General features: G+C 53.7%; 1 protein-coding gene across 1 annotated transcript in view; it reads left to right on the top strand.

The window, feature by feature from the left end:
• TRAIP (TRAF interacting protein) overlaps positions 1–12,491 on the top strand; it is a 25,762-nt gene that overhangs the window by 7,606 nt on the left and 5,665 nt on the right. The window contains exons 4-10 of the mRNA XM_007466210.1: positions 1,984–2,023; positions 2,625–2,752; positions 3,985–4,079; positions 4,578–4,691; positions 5,450–5,537; positions 6,286–6,375; positions 6,823–6,911. Coding sequence (XP_007466272.1) covers positions 1,984–2,023; positions 2,625–2,752; positions 3,985–4,079; positions 4,578–4,691; positions 5,450–5,537; positions 6,286–6,375; positions 6,823–6,911 — 644 coding nt within the window. The remainder of the gene's footprint in view (positions 1–1,983; positions 2,024–2,624; positions 2,753–3,984; positions 4,080–4,577; positions 4,692–5,449; positions 5,538–6,285; positions 6,376–6,822; positions 6,912–12,491) is intronic.

Here is a 12,491-nt window from a genome sequence, read left to right as displayed (position 1 = left end):
GCAGGAATGGAGGGCAGAGCCCCTGGAATCAAGATATGCAGCCAGGATAGAAACCCACACTGCAGGGGAGGATGGGTGGATTCCCTCCTACACTTATACTGCTTCCTCTCCAAGTGTAAAGTTTTGCTTTCTTTGTGTACAAAGGGATTGGATTGGCAGAAACCTCTCAAATAAGTGGGATTGGGGTTTGCAAGTGAACCTGGACTCTGAGGGTTAATTTGCTGGGCATCTGTCAGATCAGGATTCATTTGGCCCTGGTCCCAGGGTGCTGTGATGTCCTTGCAACCTCACTGCTTCAAGAACGTGGAACTTTTATGCCTAAAGCTAACATGTTCGTCGTCATGGTAACTGCTCCTAGTTTTAAGCCATGTCCTCCCTGTGATAAAGGCAACAAAGGCAGCTTCATTTCTTTCTGGCCTTCTGAGCCAGATCTAGGAGACAGGGAGGCAAAATCTTGAGTAGTTTGGAGCAAGGGCTTGGAAGGCACCCTGCTTGGGTGTGGAAGGAGCCAGGGGACTAGCGGTAGCTTTGGGCTGGCAGCCATTCTCAGGCAGCCCGTGTGTGCCCTTCTCTACCCACCGCTTCCACCCCAGATGTCCGGCCTATTTGACCAGCTCAGCCACCAACAGCTCCTGCCCGAGAGTCCTGGGTAGAGAGTTTGACAACAGGGACTTATCCATGCACTGGGGCTAGGCCTTAGTATTGGTCACATGTGATATTCTGAGTCTTTTTTTTTTCTAAACTTATTTTATTTTATTTATTTTCTATTTTTGGCTGCGTTGGGTCTTTGTTGCTGCGTGAGGGCTTTTCTCTAGTTGCATTGAGCGGGGGCTACTCTTCATTGCGGTGCACGGGCTTCTCATTGTGGTGGCTTCTCTTGTTGCGGAGCACAGGCTCTAGGTGCATGGGCATCAGTAGTTGTGGCTCACGGGCTCTAGAGCGCAGGCTCAGTAGTCGTGGCTTGCCGGTTCTAGAGCACAGGCTCAGTAGTTGTGGCACACGGGCTTAGTTGCTCCACAGCATGTGGGATCATCCCGGACCAGGGCTCGAACCTGTGTCCCCTGCATTGACAGGCAGATTCTTAGCCACTGCACCACCAGGGAAGCCCGATATTCTGAGTCTTGCATTGACCTGGAAAGGGTAATCTGGAGGAGGATTTTTCTGGATTGCATCTAGCTACCACCATGAACTCTAGGCCAGGCCTTTCAGGTCTGCCAAGCCTGGTTTTCCTGCTTATGGAGTAGGCATGTCTCTTGCCCACAGGGGTGTTGAGTACATGGGACTCCTGAATGGGAGCTGGGCTCAGTTCTGCTTCAGCCTCTCAGTGGTTCTGTGGCAGTGGCTTCGGAACATATGCATGCACTTTGAGAGGCCCATTTGACCCTCACAACAGTCTGGTTAGAGCCTAGCGCAGGTGAGGTTTCATCCAGGGGTGCAAAGTTGTCCTGGTTCACCTACCTATTGGATTCTGGGGCTGGAAGATTCATGGTGCACAGAGCCAGCTTAGAGCTTGGAGAGGGGCAGACCATGAAGCAGGCAGGACCCAGGGTGGAGGGAAGCAGTGGTGGCCCAAGGTGCTTGGACATCCCAATTCTGTGTCCCCAGTGAGTGCAGCTAATACCAGAGAGGGTCAAGGCCAGCATAGGCCCAAGGAAGCGACGGAAGCCTCTGCCATGAGACTGACTGCACAGGCGTAGCTCCACTTTTTTTGCCCCTTTTATGTCTCTTTTCCTGTCCTAGGGTCTTGTACCTGAGATTATTTTCGTCCATTTTACCTACTTTTTAAAAAGGCACACAGAGATAAAGCAAGGTTTCTCTCTCCATTGTTGACTTAGCTTGGCCTTGAGGTGTGCAGGGTTCATGCTTCCCTGGGCCCATAGGCCTCCTTGTCCCCTCCTGGGGCTCCCCACAAGCCTTATGGGAGGCTGAATGGAGGCCAGCTCTGATGCCTTCTTGCTGCTTATTGTGGGTATTGCCTTGCAGAATGAACTGGATAATACCAGAGCCCTGCTTTCCCAGAAAGGTGAGTTCCCAAGGGGCCCTGGGAAGCCCCTGACTTGGGTAGTGGAGGGAGAGGCCCTGGGAGGAAGGCGTCCAACCTTCTGGCAGAGCCAGGGTCTCTCCCTGCTTCATATGTCCAAGAGTCCTATCAGCTCTTGTGATTGGCAGAAAAGGAAAGGAAAGGGAGGTGACCGAAGCTGTCCACCTAGATCAGGTGAGCCTCTTCTCTTTGTCTGAGGCTGCTTGCCTAGGACCCGGGCTGGGAGGGGGCTATCTGATAGGACAAAGTATTTGTAGGTGAGGGTTCCACTGCCAAATTTGGCAGGAACTTGAGTTCTGGGATGATGAATTAACTAGACCCACAGGAGCACAGAGCAGTGAAATCTTTACTCAAGTAGTTCCAAGCATCAGAAAGAGGGTCTCATCCCCTGAAGGAAGAGACTCTGGCTGGGTGTCCCTGGTTTGGTGTCTGCCAGAGAGAGAAGCGGGCCACCCAACTTTCTGGCCTGAGACTTGTTCCTCACCTGGCTCTGGGGTGGTGTGCTGGAGCCCAAGGGCCCATGTTCTCATACTGCAGTGTGGACGGGCCTCTCCTCTCCCTCTATCCCCCACCCTTGCTCCAGAGAAGGAAAAACGAGACAGCCAGCTTATCATTGACACTCTGCGGGACACGCTGGAAGAACGCAACACCACTGTTGAATCCCTGCAGAAGGCCTTAGACAAGGCTGAGATGCTGTGCTCCACCCTCAAGGTGGGTCCCCAGGCCTTGTGGACACAGATTGCTGGGGAGATATAGTTTTAGTCCTGGACTGATCACTCTGGGCTTGTCTTTTGGTTCTGCCTTGGTCAATACCTTGGTTTGTGCAATTGTAAAATGGAGGCAAATCCCATCTTCCCCAGGCTTCCCATGCTGTACCCATCCAGCCCATGAGAAAAGAGTCATATTGCCTGCACTTATGGGTTTTGTACTAGGTAGTTTCGAGAGGTGAGGCCTGCCCAGTGCTTCATGGAGGGGCTGCTCAGCCAAGACCTCAGTGAGGCTGGGCCGTGTTTCCAAAAGTGGTTTGTACTCCACTGACAAAGCCAGCCTGAAGAACCTTCCATTAGCACTCTGGTCCTTGGCTGGGCTGCTCTCTGGAGCCAGATCAAACAGCATCCCAGGGAGGAGCAGGGGGCCTTTGAAGTTGGCTGTGCTGAGCTGACCGGGCAGATCAAAGCCTGCAGAGCAAGTGGCTCTAGACCCAGATGAATATTGTATCAGCCTGGGTTGGTGAGCCTCTCGCTCTCCGAGGGGCATGAGGTGATTGACTTAAATCCACAATTGATATTCTGGCCTCGTAAGAAGGAGCAGTCCTTGCTGGATGCCATTTGAAAGGGAAAGGGAGCCATCCTTGTGAACAGATAGGGCCCTAGGGTGTTCATTGTTTCTGTCTCTGCTTCGTGGCTGGCCTGGATCACGTGGCCTGGCCAGTGGGAAGGAAGGAGTGAACCAGCACCTGGCTGTAGAGCAGGAGTCTGCTGGCAGTCCCAGGTCAGAGATGAAGTGGCCAAGTACTGAGGGCAGCCTGGCCAGCTGCCTCTGGCTCAGCTCTCCTACCCTGGCAACTGTCCATAGGTCTAGATGGTGGATAGCACAGCCTGGATTTGTGCTCCAGGCTTCTTCAGCTTCCTACACAGCAGGCCACAGGACCCTGGCAGGCCCCAGCAGGCCTATAGATCCTGGGAGTGGGCTGTGCCTATGGTAAGACATATTTCAGGAGGAAGCAAGCAGGGAGGTGAGGAAGCAGCTGGCCTAGGGCCTCTTAGCAGAAGAAACACAAGCCAGAGTGGGGCCCAGGAGCCTTACCTCCTGGGGGTTGGAGCATATGCTTATCAGCATTTTCAAAAGCATACAGTTCTAGGGTAGTGTTATCCCAGTGACTTTAGCCTTGGCCCCTGGGAGCCTCCAAGCAACAGATATGTAGGGGTACGTTTGCTCTTCAGAAGCAGATGAAGTACTTGGAACAGCAGCAGGATGAGACCAAACAAGCACGGGAGGAGGCCCGCCGGCTCCGGAACAAGATGAAGACCATGGAGCGGTGAGCTTGGAACTGGGGCCTGCCCTGTGCCCTTGCACCTAGGGCCCTCTGGGGCACAGCTCTCAGGACTGCAGCAGGGGCTGACTCACCTCTGTAGCTCAACTCTCCATAGGCCATGGGGGGCTCAGGCTAGCTGAGTATGGGCACAGGTCTTACTCAACCTCTATGGGCTCCTCTACTTTCCATGGGGGCTCTTGCCACACTCCTCCCTGTCCCTGTTGCCTGTGGCCAAATGACCTGGCAGGGGTTTTGTTCCAAGAACCTCTCTCGGGATCCCTGACCTGAGGCTCTCTGTCAACACCCCTTCTTCCTCAGCAGCATCGCTGCAGCTGTGCTTAGCTCTGCTGTGGGGCCTTTCTTTGGACAGACCTGCCTGCTGAAACATCCTAGCAGCTCAGGCTGTCACCATAGCAACGGCAGCAAAGGGAAGCAGAGCTGCACTGGGTATCTACCCATCAGCCTCCAGATTTTAAATGCCGTGGGCTGGGTGTTTTTCAGAATTGAGCTCCTACTCCAGAGTCAGCGGCCCGAGGTGGAGGAGATGATCCGAGACATGGGTGTGGGACAGTCAGCGGTGGAGCAGTTGGCTGTGTACTGCGTGTCCCTCAAGAAGTGTGTACTCTGGCCCCTCTATCCAAGCCCAGGAGCTAAGCCATGGCACCCCAGCCATGCCTCTCCGTCTGTTGCCCGTCTCTTGTAAAGCACAGCAGGTGGAGTTAAGGGGCAGGCTCTGGAGCCATGCTGCCTCAGTTTGAACCCTCACCCCTTTCACCATGTGGCCAGGAGCCAATTTCTTAACCTCTCTGATCCTCAGCTTCCTGAATGGAGATAATAATAACTTGCCTCACAGGATTATTGAGAGAATTGAGTGTGAATTATAAGTGTTATTTCTAAAGACGTTGGCACAGCTTTCTGAGCCATGAGCCCCATCATGATATCTGGAGCCTGTTTCCCATTAGCACTGTTACTGACCCTACCTGGCTTGCATCAGAAACTCAGCTCAGATGTTCACTACAATGGGTGTGAGGTGGGAGAAAAGGGACCACTTGGCTGACAGGCATGGAGGATCCCAGATGCCTCGTGTAGGGGTCAGGTGGCGTAGGGGGCCTCGTAGTGGGGCCGGGGCTTCCTGCACACCCTCTCAAATCGCCAGTGCCTGCAGGCAGGCAGGGAACAGAGACTCACCAGCTCTCCTTGCATTGGGTGCCGGACCCTCCACAGCACCACCTGGTCCCCTCTGGGCTCAGGTGTCAGAGTAGGAATGAGAAGGGCTGAGGGCTTGGGATGGGCTTTGTGTTTGGTTGGTGCTGTGGCTCAGTCTGACCAGCAGGTGTCTGGTGCTGACATGTCTTTCTATGGCCCCTTTGTAGAGAGTACGAGAATCTAAAAGAGGCGCGGAAGGCCTCAGGGGAGCTAGCTGACAAACTGAAGAAGGATTTGTTTTCTTCCAGAAGCAAGGTAATTCAGTGGGGAGCTGACAGTGAGGGGAGAGGTGGCTGTCCTTTTGTCATGCTCATTTGTGTCTCCTAAGCAAGGCCATGGGGCTGTTGGATGACTCACAGAGGCTGGTTTCTGATCCTTACCGGGCATTGACTCTGGCTACATGGCTTGTCCAGTTAGGGTGGCAGATCAGGCAGGTATCCCCCCAGCCTCTGCACACTTCTGTTCCCCTCTGCTCTTCTGGGTACCTCTCAGCTGGCTGGAGCACACAGGTCCCAAATGTGACAGCTTCAGGGGCCTGTTTTTTGTTCCAGGCCCAGAGTATGAGGCCTCTTGTTTTGGGGTATTTTTTGTTTTGTTTTATTTTGTTTGTGATTTTTGGCCACGCTGCTCAGCTTGTGGGATCTCAGTTCCCCAGCCAGAGACTGAACCTGGGCCATGGCAGTGAAAGCCTGGAATCCTAACCAGTAGGCCACCAGGGGACACCCAGTAGAAGGCATCTTGGAACCTGATTCAGTCAGCACAGCAGTTTTTATTTCTGGGCATGGTGCATCCATGGGCAAGGGTGTAGGAAGTAGCCCTTGCTCCTGGGCAGCTCCAGATGGACATTGCCGGACTAAGGTCCAGCCCCATGGAGCTAGGGTCTCCCTCCTGTGTTCCCAGCTCTTCTGGACCCCGGGCTACCACGAGCTGATGTTGCAGCAGGTGCGGGCAGGGCACATGGGCACCCCTTGGTTCATCCTTTTCTCCTTACACTTTCTTGTAGTTGCAGACAGTCTACTCTGAACTGGACCAGGCCAAGTTGGAGCTGAGGTCGGCCCAGAAGGACTTACAGAGTGCTGACAAGGAAATCGCAGTGAGGGACATCTCTGGCCAGGCGGGAACGAGGGGTGGCTTATGTGCCCTCCAAGAACAGGGCTGGCCAGTTCTGCCCGCGAAACCTTACACCAGTCAGTGGTGGTTGCTCTGGGATCCCTGCATCCTCCTGGGTCAGGGTGGGTCAGGACATGTGCCTTGGCCCTTGGTCTGGAGCCAGGGCCTCCTCAGCAGAGGACAGAGAGCACCTGGGTCTTCCTCACAGTCTGTCCTGTGCCTATATCCTTGAGACCACCAGAGTAGGGGCTCCACCAGAGAGGGGTTCTGAGGTCGGGTGGTCCTGGCCTCCTGAGCCTGATATTTGGGTTTCGGGCCTTGTTCTGTTCCCAGTGGGCTTGCCTTTCGTGTGTGGTGCTCAGTCCTTGGCAGTCCCTCTGGACTTGGTGCCTCAGCGGCTCTTTCACTCTCTTCTCTTTTCTTCTCCAAGAGCCTGAGAAAAAAGCTAACGATGCTGCAGGAAACCCTGAACCTGCCACCAGTGGACAGTGAGGCTGTCAACCGCCTGGTTTTAGAGAGGTTTGTTGACCCTCTGGGGTGGTGCAAGGGCTATAGGCTGGAGGAGCTCCCTGGTAAGGGTGTCCTTACTCCTCCTGGCTTTGTGGGAGTGGGTGGCCCATGAGGGCCTGAAGGCTGTGGACCCCCTGCCCTGGGAGATAGCCAAGATTTAGCTGGAAAGCAGCTTTGAGGTAGATTCTGGGCTCTGACAAGGAGAGGCCAGGGGAGGCCAGAAAGTACCTAGGGCTGGTCAGAGAAAGGGCAGGAGCACCAACTCAGGGCATCCTGTTTATGGAATGGCTCACCTAACGTATCTGTTTGCCACAGGTTCTGAAACAACCACGGAAATACTGTAACTCTCTTCTGGTTCCAGGAATATGCACATTAAAGCTGCCAGCAGAGGGAGCCAGAGGCAGAGGGATGGGTGTCCTCCCGAGTGTTCCACAGAAGCCAATGGGCTGAGAGGGTCCTCAGGGCAATCTCCTGCCTAGCAGTCCTCCTGATGGTCCAGACAGAAAACACAATCCAGCAGCCCAGCCACTTTTTTTTTTCCCCCGAGCCACACAGCATGCAGGATCTTAGTTCCCCAATCAGGGATTGAACCCATGCCCTCTGCATTGGTAGCGCGGATCCTTAACCACTGGACCACCAGCATAGTCCCCAGCCACTTTTTTTTTTTGGCTGTGTTGGGTCTTCGTTGCAGTGCATGGGCCTCTCATTGTGGTGGCTTCTATTGTTGCAGACCATGGTCTCTAGGCCAGTGGGCTTCAGTAGTTATGGCACGCAGGCTCAGTAGTTGTGGCTCACGGGCTCTAGAGCACAGGCTCAGTAGTTGTGGCTCACGGGCTCTAGAGCACAGGCTCAGTAGTTGTGGCGCACGGGCTGAGTTGCTCCGCGGCACGTGGGATCTTCCCAGACCAGGGCTCGAACCCGTGTCCCCTGCATTGGCAGGTGGATTCTTAACCACTGCACCACCAGGGAAGCCCCCCAGCCACTTTTATTTGAGCCACTTTTCTTTTTTTTTATTTAACTATTTATTTATCTAGGCTGCGCAGGGTCTTAGTTGCAGCGTGAGGGATCTTTAGTTGTGGCATGCAGTCTTCTTAGTTGCAGCATGCGGGCTGTTAGTTGCAGTGTGTGGACTTCTTAGTTGAGGCATGCCTGTGGGATCTAGTTCCCCGACCAGGGATCGAACCCGGGCCCCCTGCATTGGGAGTGTGGCATCTTACCCACTAGACCATAAGGGAAGTCCCTTTGAGCCATGTTTCAATGTTGGAAACTCATTATGCTCCCTCTTCCCCACATCCACTCAGTTGCTAGAGCCTGCCCATCTAACTTCTGTGGTGCCTTCCTGACCCTTTTCCTTGCTCCCACCTCTGTGTGAGACTTGTGACCCATCGCCCCACTCCTCCCCCCTGTCCTGTATAGCAGCCCCAGGGCATCATGCCACTCCCTTGCCAAACATCTCCCAGGACCCTTGGCACTGGCCTCAGGCCCTCATGGAGCTGGCCTGGTGGGCTGCGGTGGATATTCAGGCTTCAGCCAAATCACACTGCCCAATGCAGCAGAACACCCCTTGCCTTCCTGCTCCTATGCCCTCCTGTGTTTCTGCTTTTCTCCACGCTGAAGTGTCAGCTGCCCTGCAGAGCCTTCCCTAGTCTCCTCAGCAGAAATAAGCTCACTGTCCTCTGCACAGGTAGCACTTCTTTTTTTTTTTTGCGGTATGTGGGGCCTCTCACTGTTGTGGCCTCTCCCGTTGTGGAGCACAGGCTCCGGACGCGCAGGCTCTGGACGCGCAGGCTCAGCGGCCATGGCTCACGGGCCCAGCCGCTCCACAGCATGTGGGATCTTCCCAGACCGGGGCACGAACCTGTGTCCCCTGCATCGGCAGGCGGACTCTCAACCACTGCACCACCAGGGAAGCCCACAGGTAGCACTTCTTATTCAGATGCCGTCAGCTACTAGGGTCCACAGAGGTGCTCTAGAGGCTTTCTGGAGCCTGGTCTACCCTCTGTGTACACACCCGGCTGTGAGTAGACCGGGAGCTGCCTCCTGATCTGTGTCCCCACCATCAGCTTCCTCACACACACGCTCCTTCCCCCACACCATAGTATCCGGTCAGCGTCTGAGGGGGCCAGTGAATGCATGCAAACCAGTTTCCTCTCATTCTCCTACCTTTCATTCCTCAGTCTTTCTCTTTCCTTTCATACCTCAGGTCCTCCAGTGTTTCTTTTTTTTTTTTTTTTTTTAATTATTTAATTTATTTATTTTTGGCTGCGTTGGGTGTTCGTTGCTGCACGCAGGCTTTCTCTAGTTGCGGTGAGTGGGAGCTACTCCTTGTTGTGGTATGCTGGCTTCTCGTTGCGGTGGCCTCTCTTCTTGTGGAGCATGGGCTCCAGGCATGCTGGCTTCAGTAGTTGTGGCACATGGGCTCAGTAGTTGTGGTGCACGGGCTTAGTTGCTCTGCAGCATGTGGGATCTTCCTGGGCCAGGGCTTGAACCCATGTCCCCTGCATTGGCAGGCAGATTCTTGTCCACTGCACCACAAGGGAAGCCCCTTCCAGTGTCTCTTTACAGAGCCAGGGCTGCCTGCCTGCCCCAGTTTAGGTCTGAGGGCTGTGGGAGTGTGATGGGCACCTGACTCTGTGAGGTCCAGCCTGTGGCTGATTTTGACAAACTAAGCTCTGTTTCTGGTCCCTCCTACCTACTCTACACTCAGAGTCCATCGGCCCAGCCACCTTGGAAGCCCCAGGTAACATGAAGGCTCTGTCAGGAGCTTGGCAAGTATAGTACCCACCCTCAGGGAGCTGTTAGTCTCAGTGACCATCTCATGTAGATAGACCTTTAGAACCCAACCTGAGTCAAGGCAGAAAGTAAAAATCCTTTTTTTTAGGATATCACTCAAGGCTGCTGTCTGCAAGCTCCCCATCGTGCTCCCTCCACTTTCTATTCCATGGGCCTTGGTGTTTCCATGCACTTGTCATCTGTGTCTGGCGTCCACAGTAAGGGGGAGCACAAGCACAGAGGCTTCCTCTAGGTGCCCAGGGACTTTCCATTCCTGCTTTTGCTTACATTCTTTTTATTTATTTGTCTGGTTGGTTAGTTGATTGCACTGGGTCTTAGTTGCAACAGGCAGGCCCCTTAGTTGCAGCTTGCATGCTCCTTAGTTGCGGCAGGTGGGCTCCTTAGTTGCGGCAGGTGAGCTCCATCGTTGTGGCATGCGAACTCTTAGTTGCGGCACACATGTAGGATCTAGTTCCCAGACCAGGGATCAAACCTGGGCCCCCTGCACTGGGAGCTTGGAGTGTTATCCACTGCGCCACCAGGGAAGTCCCAATTTCCTTCCCTTTTAAGGCTGAATCAGCAATCGCATTTTAAATTTGCACACATTCTTTCTTGCTCGCTGAATACATCCTTGGCAAAATATGCTATCCCTTGTTTTATGGTCTAGCATTTTCATTTCTGTCAGGGCCAGTGTTTGCACATCATGGCCTTTCTCTTGGATTTCCCTCTCATGCTTAGGGGTCCTTGGCTGCCTGTGGCCCTCTGAGGAGGAATAACAGAAAGGTGTCCTGGGAACCCAACCTTTATGGGCAGGGATTGGGGGAATGTGCAGTCATCTGGTATCATGTCTGAACCTAGGTGCAGAGGGATTTGCTGTCAGGTCCAGTACTGGCTGCCGTAAGATCCCGTGGATGGTTTGCAGGTGACTTTAGGAAAGGCCCTTCTCATTCTTGGCCCCAGGTAGCAGGCTCACTTCCTGGTGCTCACTCCCTGATGTAGGGAGGGGTGGCACCAAGCTCGCACCTTCCATCAGTACCTCCATTTTCAGGCTTGTTTAATGCATCTGTAAATCCAGGTCTTCCCCGCTCGTCCCTTGCATCCGTAGCCCTCTCCTGGTGGGTTCTGGCTATTGTGTAAGTCTCCTATCCCCTGGCCATGCTCTCTCCCAGATTTTTGTGGAAATCTATGGGTACTGATGATGGCTGCCCATTCCATTTGTTGCAGTAGGGTTATCCTTCACTCCTGTCATTTTAGGGAGGCCTCAGGAGGTAGCTATCACCCCCAACCACAGAGGAGGTGTTTGGAAGACCTCTCTCATGGACCCCAAGAGCCCCTGACCTCCAAGCTGAAGGGAGTTGGGGAGGCCTTTGCTTAGGGTAGGCCTGCCGGTTGCCATGAGTTCATGGAGGACACACTGACTAACTCCCGTGCCACACAGGTAATAGGTCTGCCCAGGGCCTTGGTTGAGTTTTGGAAAGAGGGGTGTCTTGCCCAATTCCTGAGTCCTCTGGCATGAAGCCCTGTATGTTGGCCATGGGTGACTATCCCAAAGATGATGGTATCACCCAGGAGGACCTAAAGCCAGGCCCTCAACCAGTTGGGGGGTGTATATGGCCACTAAGCTCTAGACTCTTCCACCTTGTCAGACAGACAGAAGGTGGGAAGGAAAGACAAGACCATTGGCAGGAAGAAAAACAGGGTTCGAGCTTATAAAAGAAGAAGGACTTACCAGGAAGTGTCTGAGGGAATAAGAAATGTGTTCATATGAGCCAGATGGTGTGGGGGAGTCAGGGAGGCACTGAGAGAACCTCCTGAGTCTTGAATTTAGTGTTGGGGATGGCCAGGAGGTGTGAGTGAAAAAGACTGGCTTGGCTTGAGCCAAGGCTGGGCACATGCCATGAACACCACTGGGCAAGGTCTGAGGCAATGGCAGCAGGAAGTCCTACCCTGAGCCACCTGGAGGGCAAAATGGCTCTCATGGCCAGACCCTGCCTGCCTCCTGAGTGCACCTCTCTTAACCTGGACCTGGACTTGCTGAGGTTGGTAAAAAGTGGCAGAGTAACAGATCTTACAGAAGATTGGCATGGGCTTCCCTGGTGGCACAGTGGTTAAGAATCCTCCTGCCAATGCAGGGGACACGGGTTCAAGCCCTGGTCTAGGAAGATCCCACATGCCGCGGAGCAGCTAAGCCGTGCGCCACAACTACTGAGCTTGCGCTCTAGAGCCTACGAGCCACAACTACTAAAGCTCGCGTGCCACAACTATTGAGCCTATGCTCTAGAGCCCCTGAGCCACAACTACTGAAGCCCACGTGCCTAGAGCCTGTGTTCCACAAGAGAAGCCACTGCAGTGAGAAGCCCGAGCACCGCAATGAAGAGTAACCTCTGCTCACCACAACTAAAGAAAGCCCGCGAGCAACAACGAAGACCCAATGCAGCCAAAAATAAAAATAAATAAATAAAATAAAATTATTAAAAAAAAAAAAAGATTGGCATGAGTGGTCCTGACTGCTGCTTTATGCTGTGGTTCCCAGAGGGGGAAGAAAAGCAATGCGTGAAGTTGGTCTGAGGTGGGTCTATGCAGCCTTTGCTTCCACCTACAGGCAAGGAAAGGGTAGAGCTTCCAGGGGTCTGGCCAGGGAAAGAAAGAGAGTCCAAGCTCCCCAGATTGCTTACCTACCCAAGTCAGTGCAGGTAGTTCCTTTCCTCTGATATGCACATCCCATCTGGCTCCTGGCCAGAGACTAATACGGCACAGCTCATCCCTCTGTCCCTGAGTAGTGAGAGTAGGGCTGTGGGCAGCTCTGAAAGGCTCCTG

Source organism: Lipotes vexillifer, unplaced genomic scaffold, assembly GCF_000442215.2.
Source record: "Lipotes vexillifer unplaced genomic scaffold, Lipotes_vexillifer_v1.1 scaffold1004, whole genome shotgun sequence".
NCBI classification, from domain to species: Eukaryota; Metazoa; Chordata; class Mammalia; order Artiodactyla; family Lipotidae; genus Lipotes; species Lipotes vexillifer.
The sequence above is the reverse complement of the archived record's forward strand: the minus strand, read 5'-3'. Positions and strand labels throughout refer to the sequence as shown.